At 40.8% G+C, this 12,533-nt stretch overlaps 1 protein-coding gene across 2 annotated transcripts; it reads left to right on the top strand.

Annotated features, from left to right (window-relative positions):
- Positions 1-351: 351 nt before the first annotated feature.
- pklr (pyruvate kinase L/R) lies at positions 352-12,229 on the top strand. Of its 2 annotated transcripts, none has more exons than XM_051130888.1 (11): positions 352-453; positions 6,386-6,550; positions 6,783-6,874; positions 6,945-7,076; positions 7,161-7,347; positions 7,953-8,226; positions 10,335-10,485; positions 11,248-11,400; positions 11,481-11,647; positions 11,739-11,920; positions 11,990-12,229. In XM_051130888.1, the coding sequence occupies exons 2-11, from the start codon at positions 6,412-6,414 to the stop codon at positions 12,094-12,096; spliced, it is 1,584 nt and encodes a 527-aa protein (XP_050986845.1). In that variant the 5' UTR covers positions 352-453; positions 6,386-6,411; the 3' UTR covers positions 12,097-12,229. The 2 variants fall into 2 exon arrangements, with proteins under 2 accessions (XP_050986845.1, XP_050986844.1); XM_051130887.1 differs by lacking the exon at positions 352-453 and adding an exon at positions 4,085-4,238.
- Positions 12,230-12,533: the final 304 nt, after the last annotated feature.

Below are 12,533 nucleotides of genomic sequence, written 5' to 3'. Positions count from 1 at the left end.
AGCATCTTCATCTGGTGGTTCTCATCGATCACACTCGCTTCCTTCAGTATAAAACATTATCATCTGTGAATTTCACCGACGCTTTTATTGATGCTTTTAAATCAAACCCTTGATGCTGGTGTTGCTGCAGCAGATCTAGAGGAGGTTTGGGCACACAATATCTGACGCTGGTCTGTGTGATCAATATATTATAAAGTCAATAAATGAAGTGATTAAAAGATTCTTCTGATTCTCATTTTTAGAGATCTTCACATTCATTTGATTATGAATAAAAACATGTTTTGTGTGTATGTGTGTGTGTGTTGAGCCCCTCAGCGTTCAGATGAATCAAACTTTGACCTTGACTCGTGTGTCATCAGTCTGAGTCCTTTAGGTGGCGCTGCAGAAGATCAGCGTATCTTCAGATGTCTTGAGCTCAGACTGGAGGATCCTTCAGCAGCAGGACACGCTCAGGTAGGACACACGTCTGTTTCCTTAAACATCATATACAGGTTAAATGTCAGGGTTTTTGTGAGACTGAATAAAGCTCTTCTGGAGAAACTTCTTATATAACTGTTACTCATCTGTCCAAAGTTCAGAGGTTTGTCTCAGTGTCCATGAACGAGTGAATTCAGTCATAAAAACTAACGTCAAATCCCTAACCAGTGCAGCTGATGCTCCTCCAGATCTCAGATAGTTAGTCTAATATAACTCAGTTATTTGTAGCTAATCATTATTAAGACATTAAAGATAAAACACATTATTGTCTGTTTTCCTCAAGCTTGTTTTTATTCCAGCGAATCCATGCAGTGCTTTTGTCTCCAGTGTTTTGGTCTTTTTCTGCACAAAGGTTTATTTGCCCACTAGCTACTGATTTACTACCTGCGTTAGTCACTGCAAACACACTGGCTTAATTACTGTTGCTCTCCACAGATACGCCTCCGACAGAGATAAAGACCTTCAGCACAAACAGCTCATGCACAAATGAAAACTCATCGTCATCATTTACTCGCCCTCACGTCCTTATAAACCTCTGTGACTTTCTTCAGAGGAACATAACAGATGATGTTTTGAAGAATGTCGGGAGCCAAACAGTTTTGGTTCTCACTGTGTGCGCCAAAAATATAATAGAAGTTGATGTCATCATTCTTCAGAATATCATCTTTCATGTTCCACAGAAGAGAGTCTGGTTCGGATCGACATGAGAGAGAATAAATGATGACAGAATGAGCAGATGACAGAAAATGCGACTAGCTACTGACAGTATTTTTAATCATTTTTTCACGGCTCCAGAATATTTTGTTGTATGAGCATGCAACAACCCCTGCTTTGAAACAAAACAAACACGATTCTTATTCTAGCGTTATGCGTTCCTTTTTTATCAACACTTGAATGCGGGTAAGTTTAAAATAAAAAAAGAAACATTTTGAACAAAACACAGAGAAAATTGTGTTTTTGTAAAAGACTGTCCATGTTCAAAACGATCAAAACAGATGGACGCTCGATTCTGCTGCTTCTTTGCTTGTTTTAATCCAGAGATTCAGTACTCATTCAGAAGATGTGTAACAGCGCCTCCTATCTTATAACAGTGAAAACACAGAAAGATGGAAAATTTCGTCAATGTTGGGGTAAGACTTCATACACTAAAAATGCTGGGTTAAAAACAACCATTTTTGGGTTATTTGGCAACCCAGTGATGGGTAGTTAAATATTGGACAGAACACATACTGGGTTATTTTGACCCAGCTTGTTGGGTTTTATACATTAACTCATTGCTGGGTTGTTTTTTGACATAAAGCTGGGTCAGTCGACCTATTGAATGTTTTTCATTTTACATAATTAAAATGCACATATAGGACAAGATCAGTTCATATACAATAGTTTGTATTCAATATTAAGTCTTTTACAATAATAAAATCTTCAAAAACATTCAGCAAAGGTTTTAGCAGCAAAAGCAGCCAATGGGAATCTCTGGGAAGAAAACTGCTATCAGTAGGCTGTTTCAGTTTATTACATGACTATATTCATGTTTGAAAAGTTACAACAAAAACAGCTTTACATTGTGCCATCTTGTCTGTCCAAAACGCACAGAACGACCACAGCTGCAACAATGACGCATTATCAATAAAGCTCCTTTTGAAGTCAGTGAAGCACATGGAAACTTTGTTGCATGTAACAGTGAAGTCATGTTTCAGAGTTAAAACTTCCATAACGGTGCCAGCGCATCGTTCACTTCCTGCTGAAAAAAAACAGTAGACACCATCAGAAAATTTGTAATGGTTTTACTGGTTATAATGGGACTTGTATTGGTTTTAATGGAAACTGTAATGAACCCTGTTGGTCTCTACTGGTAACTGATCACCTTCTATTGGTGGCTTGTTAAAACTAATAAATCTTAATGGAATATGTCCCAAAACACACTATGGAAAACCGGTTTTTAATGGTTAAATGTTGATGGTTTATAATGTTTGCAGTGGTATTTGTAGTGAAAACCATTAGAATTTTTTGTGATGGTTCTGTTGTTTTTTTCAGCAGGGCTTCGAGTTTAGATCAGGTTTGTAGAAGGCTCTAAGCAGACATTAGCTGGGATGTGTATTTAAACAAAAATAGGAAATATGTGAGACTACGGATGTTTTCCTATTCATACAGTAATCATTTGATAGAAATACAATGTAATACAAACCTTAATTTCATTCGGGAAGTTTCCCATCAGTCAAGTTTTGTCTGACAGAACACAAAATAAGCGCTAACGAGTTTGGCACAGATTACACAACATTGGGTTACGCTGGCACAGTCCATGTGAAAGGGTTCATCATTTATACTGACAGTAAAAATGACCCAGCAGCTGAATTACAGAAAAACTACCCAGCACCTGGGTAAAATATTAAAGACAACCCAATAAAATGAGCCAACAAGCTAAACCCAGCATTTGGGTTAAAAAAAAAAAAAATAACCCAGCATTTCTTAGAGTGTACGGAGCTGGTCCCTCTTTACAGCTGTAGCAGCTTCTGCTGTTCCAGGAGGCTTTACATAAGATTCTGGAGTGTTTCTGTGGGATGTTTTGCCCAGGTCCAGTCTCTGATATTGGACTAAACCAGACTAAACAGTTCATCCCAAAGATGAGGCTCTGTGTGGATCAGTCGAGTTCTTCCACACCAAACTCATTGTGTTTTTATGAGCCTTGCTTTTTGCACTGGAGCGCATGCTGGAATAGATCCTTCCTCAAACTGATCCCACAAAGATTAAAGCATAGTATTGTCTAAAATGTCTTGTTACGCTGAAGCGTTCATTTTCCCCTTCGCACAACTCTGAAAAACAGCCCCATCCCATTTAGATAGGTAACATTCTCCAAACCCAGACTGTGTGATTGGTGGCTCCACAGAGCAGATTCCAGTATCTGTGTGTCTTACATGCTCTTTCCCACACTTGCCATTGTACTGGTGATGTGAGTCTTCATGCGGCTGTTCAGCCAAGGAAACCCGTTCATGAAGCATGAAGCACAGTTTCTGTGCTGATATCAGTGCCAGTGTAAGTTCGGATCTCTTCAGCTGTGTAATCAGCAGAGCATTGGTGACTTTTACTCTCCATGCACTTTAGCTCTCTGTGAGCCGCTCTGTGACTTTAGACGCTGCTGTTTCTAAATGCTTCCATTTTCCACAAGGTTGCATCCTGTCATAGTAGCACACTTAATGTCACTGAGCTCTTCTGAACAACCCATCTTTTTCACAAATGTCTGTAAATGCAGACTGCATGGCTTTGGCAGTGGGTCTGATTCAGTAATTCAGAACTGTCTCCCAATACTGTTACAGCAGACAGTAGTGTCATAAACACTTGCTAGTGTTGTAAAATCCATCAGTTATGAAACAAATTCATTTCAGCTGTAAAGCAGCTCGACAGAAGACAATAGAATCCTTATTCAGATGAGACATTTATATTTTTAATTCTTTGGTTGAGAAGATTTGATGATTTTGTGATCAACTACTAGCGCTGAACTCTGTGTCTGATGAAGCGGGTGCTGGTCTCAGCAGAAATCCTCTGTGTTCAGTGTTCGGTCAGGTTGGTTTGCTTCTGTGTGGGTATCTTTAGTAAGGGCAAAGTCTAGATGGTCATTTTTAGAATCGGGGCTGATGTGCAAATAAACACTGGCCTGAACCAGACCTGAGCGCGCGGATCCGAATGCGAGAGAGACGGGGAATAAAGTGTGTGAGAGCGTGAGTGTGTGCAGTGACTCGAGCGCTGAGGATCTGTCAGGATGGGAGGTGAGTACATGAACACACATCACTGCTTCTCTAGATCTTCCGACTGACGAGCGATGCTAAGCTGAGCTCAGTCTGTCAGTGTTTGAACGGGTTCAGATGATACTGATGTTAAAGTCTTCAGAGATCTGCTCCTCAAGACCTGAGGAAGGACTCTGTGTTAAAGCTTCATGATGGATCTTTGCTCATCTGTGGCTTTGACAGTCACTGCTCTAGTGAAACCTGCAAACCATACAGTAAAAATTATATATTAAAAGACAATGCAAGTCATTTTGATTCTTAAATATTTATATATATATCTTAATATCTTAAAATTATATATTTATATAAATTTAAATATTAAGATTTGATATTTATATTAATGATATTGTTTTATAATTATTTTATTTTATGAATTTAAAATTATAATAATTTCTATATTTAATATTAAGATAAATTATTGACTTTAATAATCAGGAAACAATGTCTTAAGCACATTTCTAATTCAAGATACAGGTCAGTTTTTAGTTTTCTATAAAATAGTTCCAGTTACATATGTGTATATAGCATGATTTTGTGTAATAATTGTACAGTAATTGTGGATCATGCCTTCAGATTTCAGGCCTTCGTGGAGAATCATCATTTAGTGCAGAAACACAGTTGAAATGAATCACTGTCAGATGTTTTTACTGTCAATATAATGTTGTATTTACATCTTTTGTCTTTGTTTGTACCTACTTAACCATATGTGACCTTGGACCACAAAACCAGTCTTAAGGGTCCATTTTTTTAAATTGAGATATATACATCATCTGAAATATGAACATATAAACTTTCCATTGGTGTGTGGTTTGTTATGATAGGACAATATTTGGCTGAGATACAACTATTGAAAATCTGGAATCTGAGCGTGCATAAAATCTAAACTTTGAGAAAATCACCTTTAAATTTGTTCAAATGAAGCTCTTAGCAATGCATATTACTAATCAAAAATTAAGTTTTGATATATTTACAGTAGGAAATTTAAAAAATATCTTCATGGAACATCATCTTTACTTAATATCCTAATGATTTTTGGCATAAAAGAAAATTTGATCATTTTGACCCATACAATGTGTTTTTTTAGTATTGCTACAAATATACCCGTGATACTTAAGACTGGTTTTGTGCTCCAGGGTCACATATTTTGGGGACAAATTTGTACCTAGAAGTGAGCTAAAAAAAAAAAAAAAAAAAATCTCCTAAAACCTCTTTTTAAGGATGTCCTTATTTGTAAAAGAATAAAAATAAAATAATATATATATATAATATGAAGTCTTTTTTCAGTGTTTATAAGTAGCTGTATATGAAGTTTATGCAATGTCCCCATTAATATAGCTGAGGAACTGTGTGCATGTGCGCGCGCGCGCATTCAAGCTCAGATGATTGATGACCCCTATTAGCTGTCACTCACTCCTGGCTCCTCCCACACATGTCTGTCTCTCATTGGCTGATGCATCTGTCAGTCACAGTGACATGTGATCACGTGTGTGAGCTGCTGCTGCTGATGTGCCGGTGTGTGTTTGCAGTGATCTGCAGTGAACTCTTCTTCAGCTCTATTCTGTCTGTCTCATGGATTTCTTTTATCCAGTACTGACTGTCCTTTCGTCCTCCTGTCTCCATCTCTGTCTCTGTCTGTCTGTCTCTTTGTTTTGTGACCTTGCTTTCCTCTTCATGAGTTTTTCTCTCTATGAACAGAATGTCAGCAGATGTCATTCAGATGTGTTTCTCTCTTCAGCGTTTTGAAGGATCTTGTTTAATCACTTTCACATCAAACACATTCGTCTGCTCTCTCTGTTTTCTGCTCGTCCTTAACAAACTCTCATCCGTCTGTTCATCAAGAAACATCACAGTTCATCCAGTACCGACTCACTGCACACTATGGATCAGATCAATCAGCAGATCACATGAAAGACTGATTCAAGTGTGAATGAGTTTATTCTGAGTGTGTCTTGACATCAGAGACACAGAGACAAGTCACTAGACACAAATATTAGTATTCCAGAGAGACACGTGGGAAAGTAAATGATTGAGTGTTTAATATTTGGTCAAAAATGTCCATCTTAGCGTGTGATACTTCTGATTCCTCGTGTTTGTCCGTCTCTGTCTGTCTGTGTGTCTGTGTGTCTCAGCTCGTATCAGGCGTTACTCAGACGTCATGGCTCTGCCGGACTCCTTCATTCAGAAGCAGCAGTTGGACGCGTCGATGGCCGACACGTTTCTGGAGCATCTGTGTCTGCTGGACATCGATCAGGAGCCGATCACAGCGCGAAACACCAGCATCATCTGCACCATCGGTCAATCACTGCAATACAGTCACACAATACAATAATAATCATCGTTATTATATATTTCCATTTATATTTTTTATATCTGGCAGTGACTTACGTTGGTACATATTTACACCGAATCAGTTCATGATTTCCCTGCGAATCGAACCTTTGACCTTGGAGTTGCTAACGCCTGCTCTAGTGTGTGAGCTACAGGAAAACCTGTTTACTGTTTTCTTTGTATTTTATTTTTAAAAAGGCCCCGCCTCCCGCTCCGTCACCAAACTGCAGGAGATGGTGAAGGCCGGTATGAACATCGCCAGACTGAACTTCTCTCACGGCTCTCATGAGGTGTGTGTGTGTGTGTGTGTGTGTGTCTCTCTATGACACAAGTTCAGTGTCTCACATGTGTCTCTTCTAGTATCATGGAGAGACGATCCGTAACATCCGTGAGGCGGTGGAGACGTTGACCTCTGACCCGCTGTACTACAGGCCCGTGGCCATCGCTCTGGACACCAAAGGACCGGAGATCCGCACCGGCCTGGTTAAAGGGGTACGACTGACTCTAGTAGAGGAGTGTGTGTGTGATAGTGAGTCAGACACTTAGAGAGTGTGTGTGTGTGTGTGTGTGTGATAGTCTGCAGACGCTGAGGTGACGCTGGAGCGAGGAGCGTCGGTTCGAGTGGTGACGGAGGAGGCGGATCGTGATAAGACGGACGGGTCGCTGATCTGGATGGATTATCCCAGCCTGCCGCACGTGCTCAAGAAAGGAAGCAGGATATTCATTGATGACGGGCTCCTCGCTCTCAAAGTCCTGGAGATCGGTACAGCAAACAAACATCAGCTCAAAATCACCATTAAAATGCTGAAAATGATGTTTGCATTTCATGACGATGAGGCCTAAAACCAGCATAAATTAAATTCAGTACAATAAATAATTCAATTAAGTATTCATTTGATAAAGTACTTGATTTAAATACTTTAAGCAATTTAAATATATGAAATGTAAATAATATTCATCAAATATTTTAAATTACATACGCTTTCTTTTATATTATTTTTTTGCGCGTAAGATCGTTTCTCAGTTTTCTTTTGATTATGTAGTGAAATGTCTTGTTTTTGTTTTCATGACCTTCACTCTGTTATTGTCATTTTTGTTTCTCTGTGGCCTTGAAGTGCAGCAGTTTGTATTTTGCAGTTTGATTTTGAGTCAGTAATCAGTTTAATTTGTTCTGGGCACTTTAAAACAAACCCGTTCATTTCTTATTCAGCATTCACATTCAACATTTACATTCATGCCTGAAATCAAACTGAATCATTAGCAGATTTCATGATGCATCAGATTTAGTCATAAATGAATCAGGGTTTTTTTTGTATTTTGCCCTTATGCACAAAGCGTTTCTCGTCTCCTGAACTCTTCTTCTGTCAGGTGAGACGTGGGTGGACACTCGCGTCGAGAACGGTGGCGTTCTGGGGAGTCGTAAAGGTGTGAATCTGCCCGGAGCGGAGCTGGTGAATCTGCCAGCAGTGAGCGACCGCGACCGATCCGACCTGCTGTTCGGCGTAGAGCAGGACGTGGACATCATCTTCGCCTCATTCATCCGCTCGGCCGATGATGTGAAAGCCGTGAGGGAGGCTTTGGGAGACAAAGGACAGAACATCAAAGTCATCAGCAAAGTGGAGAGCAGACAGGGCGTTCAGAAGTGAGACACAGACAAACCACACACTTTCACATGCTTCAGCTCGCTTCCACACATTACAGCATGCTTCCAAAGGCTTCCATATGCTTCAACATGCTTCCACGCACCTTCACACACTTCAGTACGCTTCCACATGCTTCCACCTGCTTAAATGCACTTCAGTGCGCTTCCATGCAATTCCATGTGCTTCCACATGCATCCATGCCCTTCATCACACTTCCACACACTTCAGTGTGCTTCCACAAGCTTCTACACAGTTCAACATGTTTAAACATGCTTCCACGTGCTTTAATGTACTTCAGTCAAGTCAAGTCAAGTCACCTTTATTTATACAGCGCTTTTAACAATACAGAATTGTGACAAAGCGGCTGTACAATATTAAATAGGAAAAGGGTCAATTTTCAGGTAAAGGCAGTTCATCATTGGATTCAGTGATGTCATCATCCAGCTCAGTTCAGTTCAAATAGTATACGATATCGCTTGAAAATGAAGTGTCCCCAGTTAAACAAGCCAGAGGTGACAGCGGCAAGGAACCAAAACTCCATCTGTGACAAATGGAGAAAAAAACCTCTGGCCAAACGCAGAGGACTCATCGGTTCGGACTGGATCCGGGGGGACTGCAGTGACCATCTGATCTGGATATGGACTGGATCTGGTGGTTAAGGTGACCTCGGAATAAGAAAGAAACAGACTAATATTAGCGTAGATGCCATTCTTCTGACGATGCACTGAGTACATCGGGTGTTGTGGGAAGTGTTCCCGGTTCCGGTTGACCTAATTTACAATCCTTTAACGGATTTGAATTATAGGAACATGTTGATGTGTTATGTGTAAGCAAGGTTAAAGAGATGGGTCTTTAATCTAGATTTAAACTGACAGAGTGTGTCTGCGTCCCGAACATTGTAGGGTAGATTGTTCCAGAGTTTGGGTGCTAAATAAGAAAAAGATCTGCCGCCCGCGGTTGATTTTGATATTCTCGGTATTATCAAATTGCCAGAGTTTAGAGAACGCAGCGGACGTGAGGGACTATAATGCGATAAGAGCTCGCTCAGGTACTGAGGAGTTAAACCATTCAGGGCTTTATAAGTAATTAGCAAGATTTTAAAATCTATACGATGTTTAATAGGGAGCCAGTGCAGTGTAGACAGAACCGGGCTAATATGATCATACTTTCTGGTTCTACTAAGAACTCGAGCTGCTGCATTTTGGACCAGCTGGAGTTTGTTTATTAAAGCGAGCAGAACAACCACCCAATAAAGCATTACAATAATCTAATCTTGAGGTCATAAAAGCATGAATTAATGTTTCAGCATTTGACATTGAGAGCATAGGTCGTAATTTAGATATATTTTTGAGATGGAAAAATGCAGTTTGCAAATACTAGAGATGTGGTTTTCAAAGGAAAGATTGACGTCAAATAGCACACCTAGGTTCCTAACTGATGACGAAAAATTAACAGAACAGCCATCCAGTATCAGACAGTGTTGTAGGTTATTACACGCTGGGGTTTTAGGTCCAGTAATTTACACCTCTGTTTTTTCAGAATTTAGCAGTAAGAAATTACTTGTCATCCAATTTTTTATCTCAGCTACACAATCTGTTAGTTTATCAAATTGGTATGTTTCGCCGGGCCGCGAAGAAAATATACATTTTCATTGCATATGCATTTAAGCATGTGGATACGTGTGGAAGCATATTGAAGCGTGTGAAAGCATGTGGAAACATATGGAAGCCTTTGGAGGCATGTTGTAATGCGTGGAAGTGAGTTGGAGTGTTGGAGCTTCAGTGTGCTTCTTTGCAATTCCATATGCTTCCATATGCTTCCATGCTCTTCATCACACTTCCACACGCTTCAGTGTGCTTCCAAATGCTTCAACACGCTCCAACTCGCTTCCACAGGTTACAACATGCTTCCAAAGGCTTCCATATGTTTCAACATGCTGTCACACGGGTCCTCACGCTTCTACACATTTCCACATGCTTTCACACGCCTTAATATGCTTCCACACGTTTCCACACGTTAAATGCGCTTCAGCGCGCTTCCATGCAATTCCATGCGCTTCCACACGCTCTGGCTCTGTCTCCTCACGTCTCATGATTTCTCACTGTAGTTTTGAGGAGATCCTGAAGGAAAGTGATGGCATCATGGTGGCCCGCGGTGACCTGGGCATCGAGATCCCAGCGGAGAAAGTCTTCATAGCGCAGAAGATGATGATCGGACGCTGTAATTCTGCTGGAAAACCTGTAATCTGTGCCACACAGGTGCGTCATACGTGTTTATGATGATTCAGCAATTTAAAAAGAGTGCGGGGTTATCGGATCAGAGCTTCTCATCCATTCTGACTCTCATTGTGTATAAGTGTATAAATATATATAAATAAGAAAAATATATACACGTTACATAGAAATTCTATTTAGAATAATATTATTTCATTACGTTTAATTTAAAATGATTTAATTACATGAATAAATTAAGCACTTTTTATTAAGAAATAATTCACATTGCCTAGTCATTTTTTGATAATAGGGATTTTAGATTTTTTTTTTACTTTTTACTTTTCACAATTTCTGCTTAGTGAAATATCCAAAAGCTTGATGTAACAAAAAAATTAGTATAATCATCATTAAAAAAAAAAAAAAATTTTCCCGGTCTAGAATTTTTTTTTTTTAATTTCCCTTATAAATCCCATTGTCCAAGAGTGTGTATTTTCTTAGTTTTGAGGAGAAACAGAATTGATGAGGATGGTCGGCACCGATAGCCCAGTGGTTAGTGTGCCGACATATAGCCGGCGACCCGAGTTCGATTCCTGTCTCGAGGTCCTTTGCTGATCCTGTGCTTTCTTGTCTGCTCTCAACTGTCCTGTCAAATACAGGCAAAAAGCCCCGTAAATATATATTTTAAAAAAAAAAAGAAAAGAAATGATGAGAATGAACTCTGACACTGTGAGCTGATGTTGAGTGTGTTGCAGTGCTGCATCAACACACACACACGCGTGACCTGATTCAGTGTGTGTGTGTGTTTAGATGCTGGAGAGTATGGTCCATCACACGCGTCCCACCCGTGCAGAGAGCAGCGATGTGGCCAATGCGGTCCTTGACGGAGCCGACTGCGTCATGCTGTCTGCAGAAACGGCCAAAGGAAACTTCCCTGTAGAAGCTGTTGCCATGATGCACTCGGTGCGTATGACCCCGTGACCTCTAACCCCTGACTGGACGTCACCACCGTCTCACTCTCTGTCTGTGTGTGTGTGTGTCAGATCTGTCGTGAGGCTGAGGCGGCCATCTTTCATCAGCAGCTGTTTGAGGAGCTGCGCCGTTTGACCCCGCTGAGCTCCGACCCCACAGAGGTCACGGCCATCGGAGCAGTCGAGTCGTCCTTCAAATGCTGCGCTGGAGCTATCATCATCCTCACCACCTCCGGCAGGTACACACACACACACACACACGCACTATCTGTCCAGTGTCTTCATGGTGTGTGCGTTTGGTGTTGTTGAGTGTGTGTGTCTGTGCTGCAGGTCGGCTCATTTATTATCTCGATATCGTCCTCGCTGTCCGATCATCGCAGTGACGCGTAACATTCAGGTGGCTCGTCAATCACAGCTGCTCCGCGGCGTTTTCTCCGCCTTCTTCCGAGCTCCGCCAGCTGACGTTTGGGCCGACGACGTGGACAACCGCGTGACGTTTGGGATGGACATCGGTGAGTGTGATTGTGTGTTTGTACGGTGTGTGTGTGTGTAAGTGTGTGTTAATGTGTGTCTGTGTGCAGGTAAAGCGCGGGGTTTCTTCAGAGAGGGTGATATGGTGATCGTCGTCACCGGCTGGAGTCCCGGATCAGGACACACAAACATCATGCGGGCGGTCACTGTTCCCTGAACCAGAGCCTTTGATTCGCCAGAGTCACTGATTGACAGTTCTGTAATTAACTCTCATTATGTGTGTCAGTGTTGATTTCTGCTTCACTTACACGTATGTGAATCATTTCTACAGCAATAAATTAATGAAATAAGCCATATGTGCTGTTTTTATTTTCCTGTGATGAAAACTGCTAACACACAGTTCCTCCTCATGCTGCAAGCAGCACACGCGTGTGTGTGTGTACTTGTTTTTGCTACATAGTGGGGACCAAATGTCCCCACAAGGATAGTAAAACCTGAAATTTTTGACATTGTGTTAAAAATGTTAATGTCACAATGTTAAAAAATGATAAAAAATAGTAAATGATGTTTATCTGAAAGTGTAACGATGCAAACATGTTTTCTGTGAGGGCTAGGTTTAGGGTTGGGGTTGGGTTAGGGGACAGACAATATCGT

The sequence above is a fragment of the Labeo rohita genome, chromosome 16, assembly GCF_022985175.1.
Source record: "Labeo rohita strain BAU-BD-2019 chromosome 16, IGBB_LRoh.1.0, whole genome shotgun sequence".
NCBI lineage: Eukaryota > Metazoa > Chordata > Actinopteri > Cypriniformes > Cyprinidae > Labeo > Labeo rohita.
This window is presented reverse-complemented; position numbering and strand designations above follow the sequence as displayed.

Excerpts from the sequence above, each read along its gene's own strand:
- pklr (XM_051130887.1), top strand. Across the intron at positions 11,648-11,738 it reads ATCCTCACCACCTCCGGCAG|GTCGGCTCATTTATTATCTC; the intron begins GTACACACACAC and ends TCTGTGCTGCAG. Across the intron at positions 11,921-11,989 it reads GACGTTTGGGATGGACATCG|GTAAAGCGCGGGGTTTCTTC; the intron begins GTGAGTGTGATT and ends GTCTGTGTGCAG.